The 11,707-nt window shown below is 40.3% G+C and overlaps 1 protein-coding gene across 2 annotated transcripts in view; it reads right to left on the reverse strand.

Moving 5' to 3' along the window:
- Positions 1-377: 377 nt before the first annotated feature.
- The window catches only part of PIK3R5 (phosphoinositide-3-kinase regulatory subunit 5), an 82,501-nt gene continuing 71,171 nt past the window's right edge, over positions 378-11,707 (reverse strand). The window contains exons 14-19 of one of the 2 annotated variants that reach the window (XM_066586267.1): positions 9,081-9,174; positions 8,419-8,495; positions 7,966-8,059; positions 6,938-7,020; positions 4,209-4,321; positions 378-1,959 (exon numbers count right to left, since the gene is read on the reverse strand). In XM_066586267.1, coding sequence (XP_066442364.1) covers positions 1,818-1,959; positions 4,209-4,321; positions 6,938-7,020; positions 7,966-8,059; positions 8,419-8,495; positions 9,081-9,174 — 603 coding nt within the window. In that variant the 3' untranslated portion in view covers positions 378-1,817. Of the gene's footprint in view, positions 1,960-4,208; positions 4,325-6,937; positions 7,021-7,965; positions 8,060-8,418; positions 8,496-9,080; positions 9,175-11,707 lie in introns of both variants that reach the window. The other variant, XM_066586266.1, reaches the window with a different exon arrangement.

Below are 11,707 nucleotides of genomic sequence, written 5' to 3' on the forward strand. Positions count from 1 at the left end.
TTGTACATAGGGGGCAGTATTATAGTAGTTATATTCTTGTACATAGAGGACAGTATTATAGTAGTTATATTCTTGTACATAGGGAGCAGTATTATAGTAGTTATATTCTTGTACATAGGGGGCAGTATTATAGTAGTTATACTCTTGTACATAGGGGGCAGTATTATAGTAGTTATATTCTTGTACATAGGGGGCAGTATTATAGCAGTTATATTCTGCTACATAGGTGGCAGTATTATAGTAGTTATATTCTTGTACATAGGGGCAGTATTATAGTAGTTATATTCTTGTACATAGAGGGCAGTATTATAGTAGTTATATTCTTGTACATAGGGGACAGTATTATAGTAGTTATATTCTTGTACATAGGGGGCAGTATTATAGTAGTTGTTTTCTTGTACAAAGGGAGCAGTATTATAGTAGTTATATCCTTGCACATAGGGGGCAGTATTATAGTAGTTGTATTCTTCTCCATAGGGGGCAGTATTATAGTAGTTATATCCTTGTACATAGGGGGCAGTATTATAGTAGTTATATTCTTGTACATAGGGGGCAGTATTATAGTAGTTATATTCTTGTACATAGGGGGCAGTATTATAGTAGTTATATTCTGTACATAGGGGGCAGTATTATAGTAATTATATTCTTGTACATAGGGGGCAGTATTATAGTAGTTATATTCTTGTACATAGGAGCAGTCTTTTAGTAGTTATAGTCTTGTAGATATGAAGAAGTATTTAGAAACTTTTTATTATTTTCCATAAGGGGCAGTATTATAGTAGTTCTGTATATAATGAACTGGCAGCAGAAAACATACTACTTGAAAAGATCTATTAGCTATAGAAATAACGTCTGTAACTGCCACGGTTCCCTCTTTTAGTACCCTCTCATCTAATCAGTGCTATGTTTTGTAAGATGTCCGATCAGCAGTTCAGACCCAAATATTATCATCCTCTTTCCCACAATATCAAGTACAATTGTTTCAAATAGACATTTTAAATGAGAAATGTAAACCAATTGTCCCAAATTAGTGGCACTTAAGTTTGATGGTGCCTGCTCAAGAAGAAACAATGAAATCATTTTTTCTTTTTCCTTAATAAAAAAAAACATTTGAGGTAAATCTGCTAAAAGTCTTTTTATCCAGTGAGGAATTGTAAAATTGGATATTTAAAGTTGAACTCATTGAACACGATAAATAAACGCAAAAACAACCAAAAACACAAAAAAAGGGATCAGATAATGTTACAGTTCCCAATGCCAGAAATGTTAAGTGCCTTATAGAAGTCTACAGAATCAATATAATATTTACAAAAACAATGGGCCTCATGCGGAAAAAAATGGTATAAGCAAAAAGTTAGGCTCAGACCACCCCACCGCAACCAATCCCATGACTTCCTTTATGTTCTAATATCTTACAAGCTGGACTCTGACATCCATATGCAGAACAACTCCTTAAGACCTCGTATATTCTGAAAGACAAAAGGTTCCACGGCTATGTCGTAAACCCGTTTGTCTACCATTGCTACTAGTAGAGACCTCCAGAAATCTGTATTCACAAGGATTGCACTTGTCAACTTTTTCTCAACTCATCATGCGTGCCACTCAACAAAGTAGCCGATGTGCCTTCAGGTCTGCATGACACAACATGGCTTCCGGTTCGTGGTTACAATTGGTAGTCTATAGTGACTTTGCAGATTTTTTTCTTGTACCGTAGAGAAAAGGAATATCCACCTTTGGAAATCAATATCTGACAAAGGTAAGAAAGTAGCTCAAAATTGTTGATTTGAGGACAGAAAGATCGCGTTGATACATCCCAACTAGAGCTGAGCACCACTGAACGTTGCTACTGGTAAACATAACAGGGAGCAGAATTGATCCTGAGAGGTGTGGGACCAGTGAGGCCTGTAGATATGGCGGAAGTCTCGCATTTCAGGTTTATAGCATGGAGAAACCTCACACCTGCCACAGAAGGAAAAATACATGTTGTTATATATATGTATGGACTTTGCAATACAGCACAAATTAGACTGAGTAATATGCTGAGAGCATCTTACATCGTTCCCTCCCGCATTGGTAAACAAAATATCTGCAGCTTTTTGCCACCACTGGGGGCCAATCTTTATGCAGTTCCTGCTCAGGATGATATACAGCTTTGTACAGGCTGACAACAAGAAGCTGAGAATATTACAAGAAATGGCATAATAGAACCTTGAATCTAGAAAATGCCTGAAATCATCTTGCCTATTTCATGGGCATCAACAGCTTCTCTCCAGTGGGACCACCTCACTACGTCAGAGCAGGGAGTCTACTGGTCCATCCATTTATTAAATGGTCAGCCATTCATTTGGATGATCAGTAAAAGGGAATGTTGTAATGAGAGAATTCCTTAAGGATATGTTCACACGTTGCAGATTTTTTGCAGCTTTTCCACAGAGGAGTAATCCACAGCAAATCTGCATCATGTGGGACAGATCTGCAGCACATTTTACTCTTTCAATTCAAGGGGTGAAATCTGCCGTGAATCCGCACCATCTGCTTCAAAATCTGCATCAAATAGTCTAGATTTTGCTACAGATTTGCTGAAGATTTTTACTGCTAAGTAATGTAATGTTAAAATGTTCAAGATACTTTGCATGGAGGTAATGTGTATGCTTGCATAGTGTATGTATGTTATCTGAGTGAGATAACAGGTCTAATCCCTACACCCTGCTAATTAACAAAAGCTCCAGTGTCTGTCTGCAGTTCTTATCTGTCTCAGGGGCTGCAGCCTTATTATCATTTTTCTCTTTAGTCAGCTTGGTTGGGGATATTGACTTCAAGCTACCACCCTTCATAAACCCTCAGGGTAGTGATGGTCATTCCACTTACCTTTCATTTTCCTTGCCTACCAATCACCACTTCTCTATTCTAATGTTTAGCTAGAGTGTTGTATCTCTCTTTAGCTTTGGAAGAAAAATTATGGAAGGGCCCCATAGTATATGCTAATGCATCTTGGATTTTGTCCAACCTAGCAGTATTTCTCTAGTGACTGGCCAGTCCACTTCTTTGCAGGCTGTCACATATTACGCTTCACATAGAAAGTGATGTCTTAGGTAGTCTGAGTACACCAGGACAGGTAAAGCTCACAGTAGCAACCAAAGGGGGAGTTTGTGTTTACAGGTTTCGCCTTGCACACTCCATGATTGTGTAGATGTTTCAAAATGCTAATAAATAGAACACTGAGGAATTCCAACTCTGAAATAAATACTCTATATTAAGAGTCACTGGGGTTGGCTTATTCTTAAGTAGGGAGGAGCTGTAGTGTCCTGATATAAAATGTGTTTGAGTGATCTATGTGTGTCTTGTGCTTTTGTATTGTCAGCGTCTCCTATGTGAGTATATTTGATGTGTATTGCACCTCTGCTGAATGGGTTACTGTCTGGGTTATGGCTGAAAAATGTATCTTCTTGTGTGTCATGTGACCTTGTTTTATATATATGTTTGCAAGGTGCATGAGAGTGTCTTTCTCTGAGTGGAGTTTGCAAGAGAGGAGAGTCTGCCTGCACACAGACACCTTCAGTCTGTGTGGGAAAAGATGAAAAAGGCTGAGCGATTGCCATGAGTGTGTCCTGGGTCCCATCTACCAAGGCCTCTGTGTTATTGACCTGGAGGACCGTAAGTATGCAAGAACCTGCCATGCAGCGCTAAGTGCCCTTTTCCTAGATGTGAGTGTGTTCTGGTGGAGAGCAAGTAAAAAAGAAGTCTGCCGGGAACCGGGTCACGCAGATAACTCGACTGCGGATCATCTGGAGCAACCCGAGAGTACATCCCTGTCACAACACTAACTTGTCTGCATCAGTGTCCTGATGGAGGATATAGTTTGTTTTGAAATGTTGCTTCAACTTCAAGTAAACGAGCTCTGCGGACCGTTCCCCGTTTAGCTCTGAAACGTTAACTCTGTGTGTGGACTCTTTATTGACATCTCCGTGACGAGGCCCGAACTCTACCCCGCTGTCTCCTAGGCCGGAGGCCCGCTCCTCAGACGCCGCACATGTGAACACACCCTTTTTAGGTATGTGATGGAAATGAGCTACAGATATCTGTTTTTAAAATGGCTTTGCTGTGCTTTCATGTTAATCCGACAATACCTAAACTCTGCTTACTTAATGCTGAATGTCTGGCAGATGATAAACTACATTTATTGCCCTGCTGTAGATCCAGTAACTCACTTTATTACACGCTGAAGGATTTTTCGTTCATCTTGGTCCAAGCACAAAGGAAAAGTCCCACCGTTCTGTGCTATAATCTGAGCTTTATCCACTTTTATTTGACATATGCTGATCTGCTGAAAACAGGAAGTACATTAATTTACATAAGACAAGTTGTGCAACTACTTAGAGATACATTATTTATATAAGCAATCGGGCTAGCGCTAAGATAAAATGTGGGGACATCAGTTATTTCAGTGAGTCATGAAATTTCTTCAACTGGTCTTCATTCTAGTATTCTACAGTATTATAGTAATTATATTCTTGTACATAGGGGGCAGTATAATAGTAGTTATGTACAAGAATATAACTACTATAATACTGTCCCCTATGTACAAGAATATAACTACTATAATACTGTCCCGTATGTACAAGGATATAACTACTATAATACTGCCCCCTATGTACAGGAATATAACTACTATAATATTCCTCCTATGTACAAGAATATAACTACTATAATACTGCCTCCTATGTACAAGAATATAACTACTATAATACTGTCCCCTATGTACAAGAATATAACTACTATAATACTGTCCCCTATGTACAAAGATATAACTACTATAATACTGCCCCCTATGTACAGGAATATAACTACTATAATATTCCTCCTATGTACAAGAATATAACTACTATAATACTGCCCCCTGTGTACAAGAATATAACTACTATAATACTGCCCCCTATGTACAAAAATATAACTACTATAATACTGCCTCCTATGTACAAGAATATAACTACTATAATACTGCTGCTATGTACAAAAATATAACTACTATAATACTGCCCCCTATATACAAGAATATAACTACTATAATACTGCCTCCTATGTACAAAAATATAACTACTATAATACTGCCCCCTATGTACAAGAATATAACTACTATAATACTGCCCCCTATGTACAAAAATATAACTACTGTAATACTGCCCCCTATGTACAAGAATATAACTACTATAATACTGCCCCCTATGTACAAGAATATAACTATTATAATACTGCCCCCTATGTACATGAATATAACTACTATAATGCTGCTCCTATGTACAAGAATATAACTACTATAATATTGCCTCCTATGTACAAGAATATAACTACTATAATATTGCCTCCTATGTACAAGAATATAACTACTATAATACTGCCCCCTATGTACAAGAATATAACTACTATAATACTGTGCCCTATGTACAAGAATATAACTACTGTAATACTGTCCCCTATGTACAAGACTATAACTACTATAATACTGCCCCCTATGTACAAGAATATAACTACTGTAATACTGTCCCCTATGTACAAGAATATAACTACTACAATACTGCCCCCTATGTACAAGAATATAACTACTATAATACTGCCCCCTATGTACAAGAATATAACTACTATAATACTGCCTCCTATGTACAAGAATATAACTACTATAATACTGCCCCCTATGTACAAGAATATAACTACTATAATACTGCCCCCTATGTACAAGAATATAACTACTATAATACTGTCCCCTATGTACAAGAATATAACTACTATAATACTGTCTCCTATGTACAAGGATATAACTACTATAATACTGCTCCTATGTACAAGAATATAACCACTATAATACTGTCTCCTATGTACAAGAATATAACTACTATAATACTGCCCCCTATATACAAGAATATAACTACTATAATACTGCCCCCTATGTACAAGAATATAACTACTATAATACTGCCGCTATGTACAAGAATATAACTACTATAATATTCCTCCTATGTACAAGAATATAACTACTATAATACTGCCCCCTATGTACAAGAATATAACTACTATAATACTCCCCCCTATATACAAGAATATAACTACTATAATACTGCCCCCTATGTACAAGAATATAACTACTATAATACTGCTCCTATGTAGTAGTTATATCCTTGTACATAAGAGGCAATATTATAGTAGTTATACTCTTGTACATAGGGGGCAGTATTATAGTAGTTATACTCTTGTACATAACAGGCAGTATTATAGCAATTTTTTCCTCATCCTCTGGGCAGCTTAAAAAAACAAAGAATACTCAGCAGGCAGTGAAGCACAGTATAAAGCTACTCCCGGAGTATGATACAAGAAATGTATGCTAGATTAATCTTGTGAATACCTTAATCATCTTCATAGAAATGCGCAGATAAACGTTATGAGCAGGATAATTACCGAATATACAATAATTGATTTAGGCCCAATGCTCACGAATGGATTTTTGTTGTGGACTTTGCGGCTAGACGCTCGCTGCAAATTCCACAGTAATGTAAGCCCATAGCATGCTATGTTAAAGGATTCTTCTATGCCCACGATCGGAAATAAACTGTGGTTTTCTGCTTGCAGGGTAAAATTGCAGTATGCTCTATTTGGTGCGGGAAATTGCATGGACTGCAATTGACTGCATTGGAAGCCATCTAATCTACGCTGATTCCAAAATGTCAATTTTGAAATCGCCCCGGATCCACGTCATCCCCCTGCACTGCGAATGCGTGACGGCCAAGAAGTTCGCGGCAGATCCGCATAGGTGAGTATGCACCTCTGGCTGAGCGCCAGGTCTGATTCTTCCGCGAGATTTTGCAGTTAGAATCCGAGCCGGCCATGGGCATGAGGCCTTAGCTGTACTGTAGAGAATTAGTATTGTCTGGTCCAGGTTGGTTCTTACCTGATTAAAACTTTTCTTTGTTTTGGAGTTCTGTCTTTTCACCACTTCTCGTACAGTAAGATTTAGACATTCCATTTTGGAATCTTAAACAACAAACAAAAAGATAAAAAGTAAACACCACAATCTTCCTACATTGTGATCCACATTCTGCATCCTCTCGTTACTGGTTTATCAAGTATGCAACTGGTCATACTCTGTGCTGCATGAAAACCTGCTCCTTGTATCATCACTCAGCCCATGACCTTCCACTTCACCATCCTGGTTGGTGGTTTCACACTCAGGTCTTAGTGGCAGTTTTTTGTGCAGTTTTTTTTTTTTAAATCAAAGCAGGGGCGTAACTATAGGGGATGCAGGGGATGCGGTTGCACCCGGGCCCAGGAGCCTTAGGGGGCCCATAAGGCCTCTCTTCTCCATATAGTGAGCTGAGTACTATGAATAAAGCATTATAGTTGGAGGCACTGTTACAGGTTTTGCATTGGGGCCCAGAAGCTTCAAGTTATGTCTCTGTGCAGCATGGTTTAGGTATGGGTACAGGTACAGATAGAGGGGGGGGGCCCAGCTGACCTTTTGCATCAGGGCCCCTGAGCCTTTAGTTACGCCCCTGAATCAAAGTCATAAGTGGATTCCAAAGGAATGCAAAATATAAAAGAAGAACTTGGACTCCTTCTTGCTGGATCCACTTTCGGCTTTGGTTTACAAAATGCTACAAAACGCTGTGAGATAAACCACCCTGACACTGCGCCCATCACAGGCAGCCCTCTTCTTACTAATATCATCCCATAAGTGGCCAGGTCATTGGCTTCTGTAAAATCACCCCAATCCTCACGATTGTCCCATCACATCGTTTTTTTTTCCCCTTTGATGACCATGATCATGGGGTCCAACCTACTGTCTACTCAAACCATGGCCAACAAATCTGCATGACAATCTGGAACCTCGAGATGTAAAGAAAAGGGCGGGTTTAGCTTTATTGTAGTTTCCAGAAAAATACAACTATTTTTCACTTAGTAGCATCGTAAGGCTCTCACCAAGTTCTTCTAATGTCTTGCACGCTTTCCTCAGGCTGACGGATGTACACACCTTCTCTCCATCACTCCATCGGCTCCGGCCACTTACACTGGACTAAAGGATAAAGAGAAGAATAATTAGGCTATGTTCACACAGTGTTCTGCACATCAGCAAAACCACACGTGGATCCACCAAATAATCCTGCCATTGCATGCGAATATTCCCAATGCGAAATTCTGGAATTCACATCTGGTAGTATCTCGCCCCATTTTTTCTGCAGCATGGATTCGAAATGCGCACGGCAAAAAATCCCTGCTACATATACTATGGTGCAATGAATGGGCCGCGGATTTCATGTGGATCCTGCATTGGTCTGCCTATGTGGACATGATGATCAGTAGTCAGTATGAGGGGTTTTGTTATTGAATATCCTTTTTAGTATAGTACAACTTTTAGATGAATTGTAAACTTACCTTGCTGTAAACTATCTGTAGTGTAAAGGGAATTGCTTCTCGATCACCATCAATTCCAAGCCTCTTGCAGCCAGGGCCTAAGAATAGGAAGCCCCATTAGTGCCCATGATTAGCCAACTCCGACATACTGCTTTTCCACATGTAAGGTAAAGTTAAAAGTCTAATATCATTGTTTTTCCTACAGGAGGCAGCGCTGTAGAGCTTTATATGTCAATTAAAATGAGAAGACTGCCACATCTTGGGGATAACAAAATGCTCAATATGGCATTTTGATATATTACCAGGTAGGGTACATGCACACGTCTTTTCCATCCGATTTTTGACTGAACGAATGGAAATAACACCCGTTCATGTACCCTTAATTGAAATGAGATCACAGTTAGAGGTGCTGTTGCATTAATGTCTGCACTTTAGCAGTAACGAGCAGTGGTACTGTAACTGCCCGTAGTGACAGGAAATATCTATCCAATTTCGGGGAAAAAAAAAAGGGTTGTCTATAACAAATTTTATGAATAAGTCCCTGCCTGTTATATGTGAGCAGACCTGTGACTGCGGTTATACAGTAACCAGAGGAACAGATTCCAACCAGCAATGATCTGATCATATATTACTCATACGTGTTTCTTGACTCCTTCGATGACCTCCTTCACAACCATTCTTACCTGAAGCTTTAATGGCTCTTAATGCTGCAGAATGCCCCATCTCCAAAGATTGGATAAAAACTTCTGTTTGTTTCCTGCCACCATCAAAAGTTATCTACATGAAAAACAAATGGTATATAAAGCAACCGGGGTTTATGGAGTTAATTTTTAAAAATCTAACGCTGAATATTTAAGGGGTTCTTCCACGAAAAATACATAGTTAAATCCAGCCCGTAATTATAAACATTTTTTAAAATAAATATATTTGTAGAAATAAATTTAACAGCAGCATTTGCCGTTTGGTATCAGTGGAGGCGCGCATGTCTAGACACTTAGCACTATGAAGTTAGAACTTATCATGTCACAACATTTCAGTAAAATAAGCCGTATATCCATGAATCAGCATGAAAACCCTATTTGCAGGCCTGCCAGAGTTCTCTTCTTTACGGCTTTTTCAGACGAACGTATATCAGCTGGGTATTCACGCCGGTCAATATACAGCATCCCTCTCTGCAGGGGGATGAGGCTGGAAGAGCCGGGAGCAGTGCTCTGAGCTCCCGCCCCCTCTCTATATGAATGGGTGAGTGAGTGCTGCCTCTGATTGGCTGAGCACTGTGACCAATCAGAGGCAGCTCTCACCTATTGAATGACAGCTGAGAGCTGCCTCTGATTGGTCACAGTGCTCAGCCAATCAGAGGCAGCACTCACTCACCTATTCATGAATGGGTGAGTAAGAGCTGCCTCTGATTGGCTGAGGGTTGTGACCAATCAGAGGCAGCCCATTCAGCAGGTGGGGATTTTAAATCCCCGCCTGCTGAATACTACAGAAAGCAGTTCAGGAGAACTGCCAGCTGGACGTGGCTGAACTCCAGCAGCTGCAAAAAGGTGAGTATATATATTTTTTACATTTTTTTTTTGCATGGTTTTCAGGGAAGGGCTTATATTTTAAGCCCTTCCTCGAAAATGAATACAGCGTTTGCCGGCAGCCCATTGCTTTCAATGAAGCCGGCTGTATTGCCGGCTCCATTGAATTCAATGGGCGAACATCGTTCTTCTCTGCCACAGCTGTAGTACAGCTGTCGCAGAGGATAACGGGCAGCGCTTGTGTGACCGAGCCCTTTCGGCTGATAAACGCTGCTAGCAGCGTTTTTTTCAGCCGTGACACTGGCCTCGGTCACGCGATTTTTTGGAGCGCACCATTATGCGATCCCCAAATCGCCTGAAAAATCGCCCGTGTGACTGAGGCCTTAGTCAGTAAGTATATGGCCATTTTCTGAGATAATTGTTATGTTTTTATATTTCCCCTTCTGTGACGCAAGATAAGTAGTACATTCATTTTATCATATAGGTTGTTACCAAACATGTACAGGTTTTTTTTGGCTTTTTTTTTTTTAAAAGGGGAAATTTTTTTTACTGTTATTTTTTTTACACAATTTTTATGTCTCTGTAAAGAACTTGAACCCATGATTGTATGATTTCTATGATAATACAATGCAGTATGTCTGCACTGCATTGTATTATTGATATTTGTAGGGGTCATATGCCATGTCAACTCATCAGCTTTCTGCGATGTCATTGGCCCACTGCGATGTCATCACAGAGGGAACACCCTACCTCTGTAAACCCTTTACAGACTGCTATCAACATTGATTGCGGCATGTAAGGGGTTGACAGCAGGATCGGTGTTCTCACGACTCTCTGCTGCCGCAGTGAGAGGCCGGCTGTTAATACAACTAGAGTTTTGTTATCAGTACCCAGACACAGAACTAGTTCTGCATATTCATGAGCTGCAGGTTAGCCACACCCACCTGGCCCTCCAGCCAATGATTGGCAGCTCTCTCACTATGCACAGTAATAGGCAGACAGCTGTCAATCATTGGCTGGAGGGCGATGTGGGTAGAGCTGGCCTGCAGCTCATGAATATCCAGGACTATCTAAAGTAGTCCTCCATGCATATGCTGCTGCTGATAAATGCAAGTTTCTCCAAAACTACCGCGCAGATCCACATAGTAGACATTTTCCTGTGATCAGTGTGACTGGCACCAGCTTATGGTGCCCTCAGAGAGGAGTGCAAAAAGATGGTGACAGTCTTCTTAGGGTTTCTTATCACAGGAACATTTTAAAGTTAAAGCAGCAGATTTATGTAAACTGTCTAAAACAAAAACTCTTTGTGCCCCGTAGCAACCAATGCTAGCACAGCTTTAATGTTATAGTCTGCACTTGAAAAATGAAAGCTGTGCTGTGATTGGTTGTTGTGGACGACAAGTATTTTAGCCCAAAAATGCAAGCAATCATTTATCTGAAAATTAATGAATTCACTGAAAAATGAGCCCCTGATATAAATTCGGGAAGGTTGTTGTAGACTCTAGAATATTCCCTAGACCCGTGATGGCGAACCTATGACACGCGTGTCAGTGCTGATACGCTTGGCCATGTTCGCTGACACGCGGCCCGCTTGCGGCCGCATACACGGCCAGGTGCAGTAGCCGAGGATAAAACATTGCGGTGGGACGGGTAGACGCTGTGCGCCGGAGGTCTGTAGGCCAAAACCACAGACCTCCGGCACAGAGCGTCTAGTAGTGCTGGGACTTCCGGTTAGATCGCCGACCTCACTTCCGGCCGGCGGCATTTTTAGCCACGGAGTGCGC

The sequence above is a fragment of the Eleutherodactylus coqui genome, chromosome 13, assembly GCF_035609145.1.
Source record: "Eleutherodactylus coqui strain aEleCoq1 chromosome 13, aEleCoq1.hap1, whole genome shotgun sequence".
Classification (NCBI taxonomy): domain Eukaryota; kingdom Metazoa; phylum Chordata; class Amphibia; order Anura; family Eleutherodactylidae; genus Eleutherodactylus; species Eleutherodactylus coqui.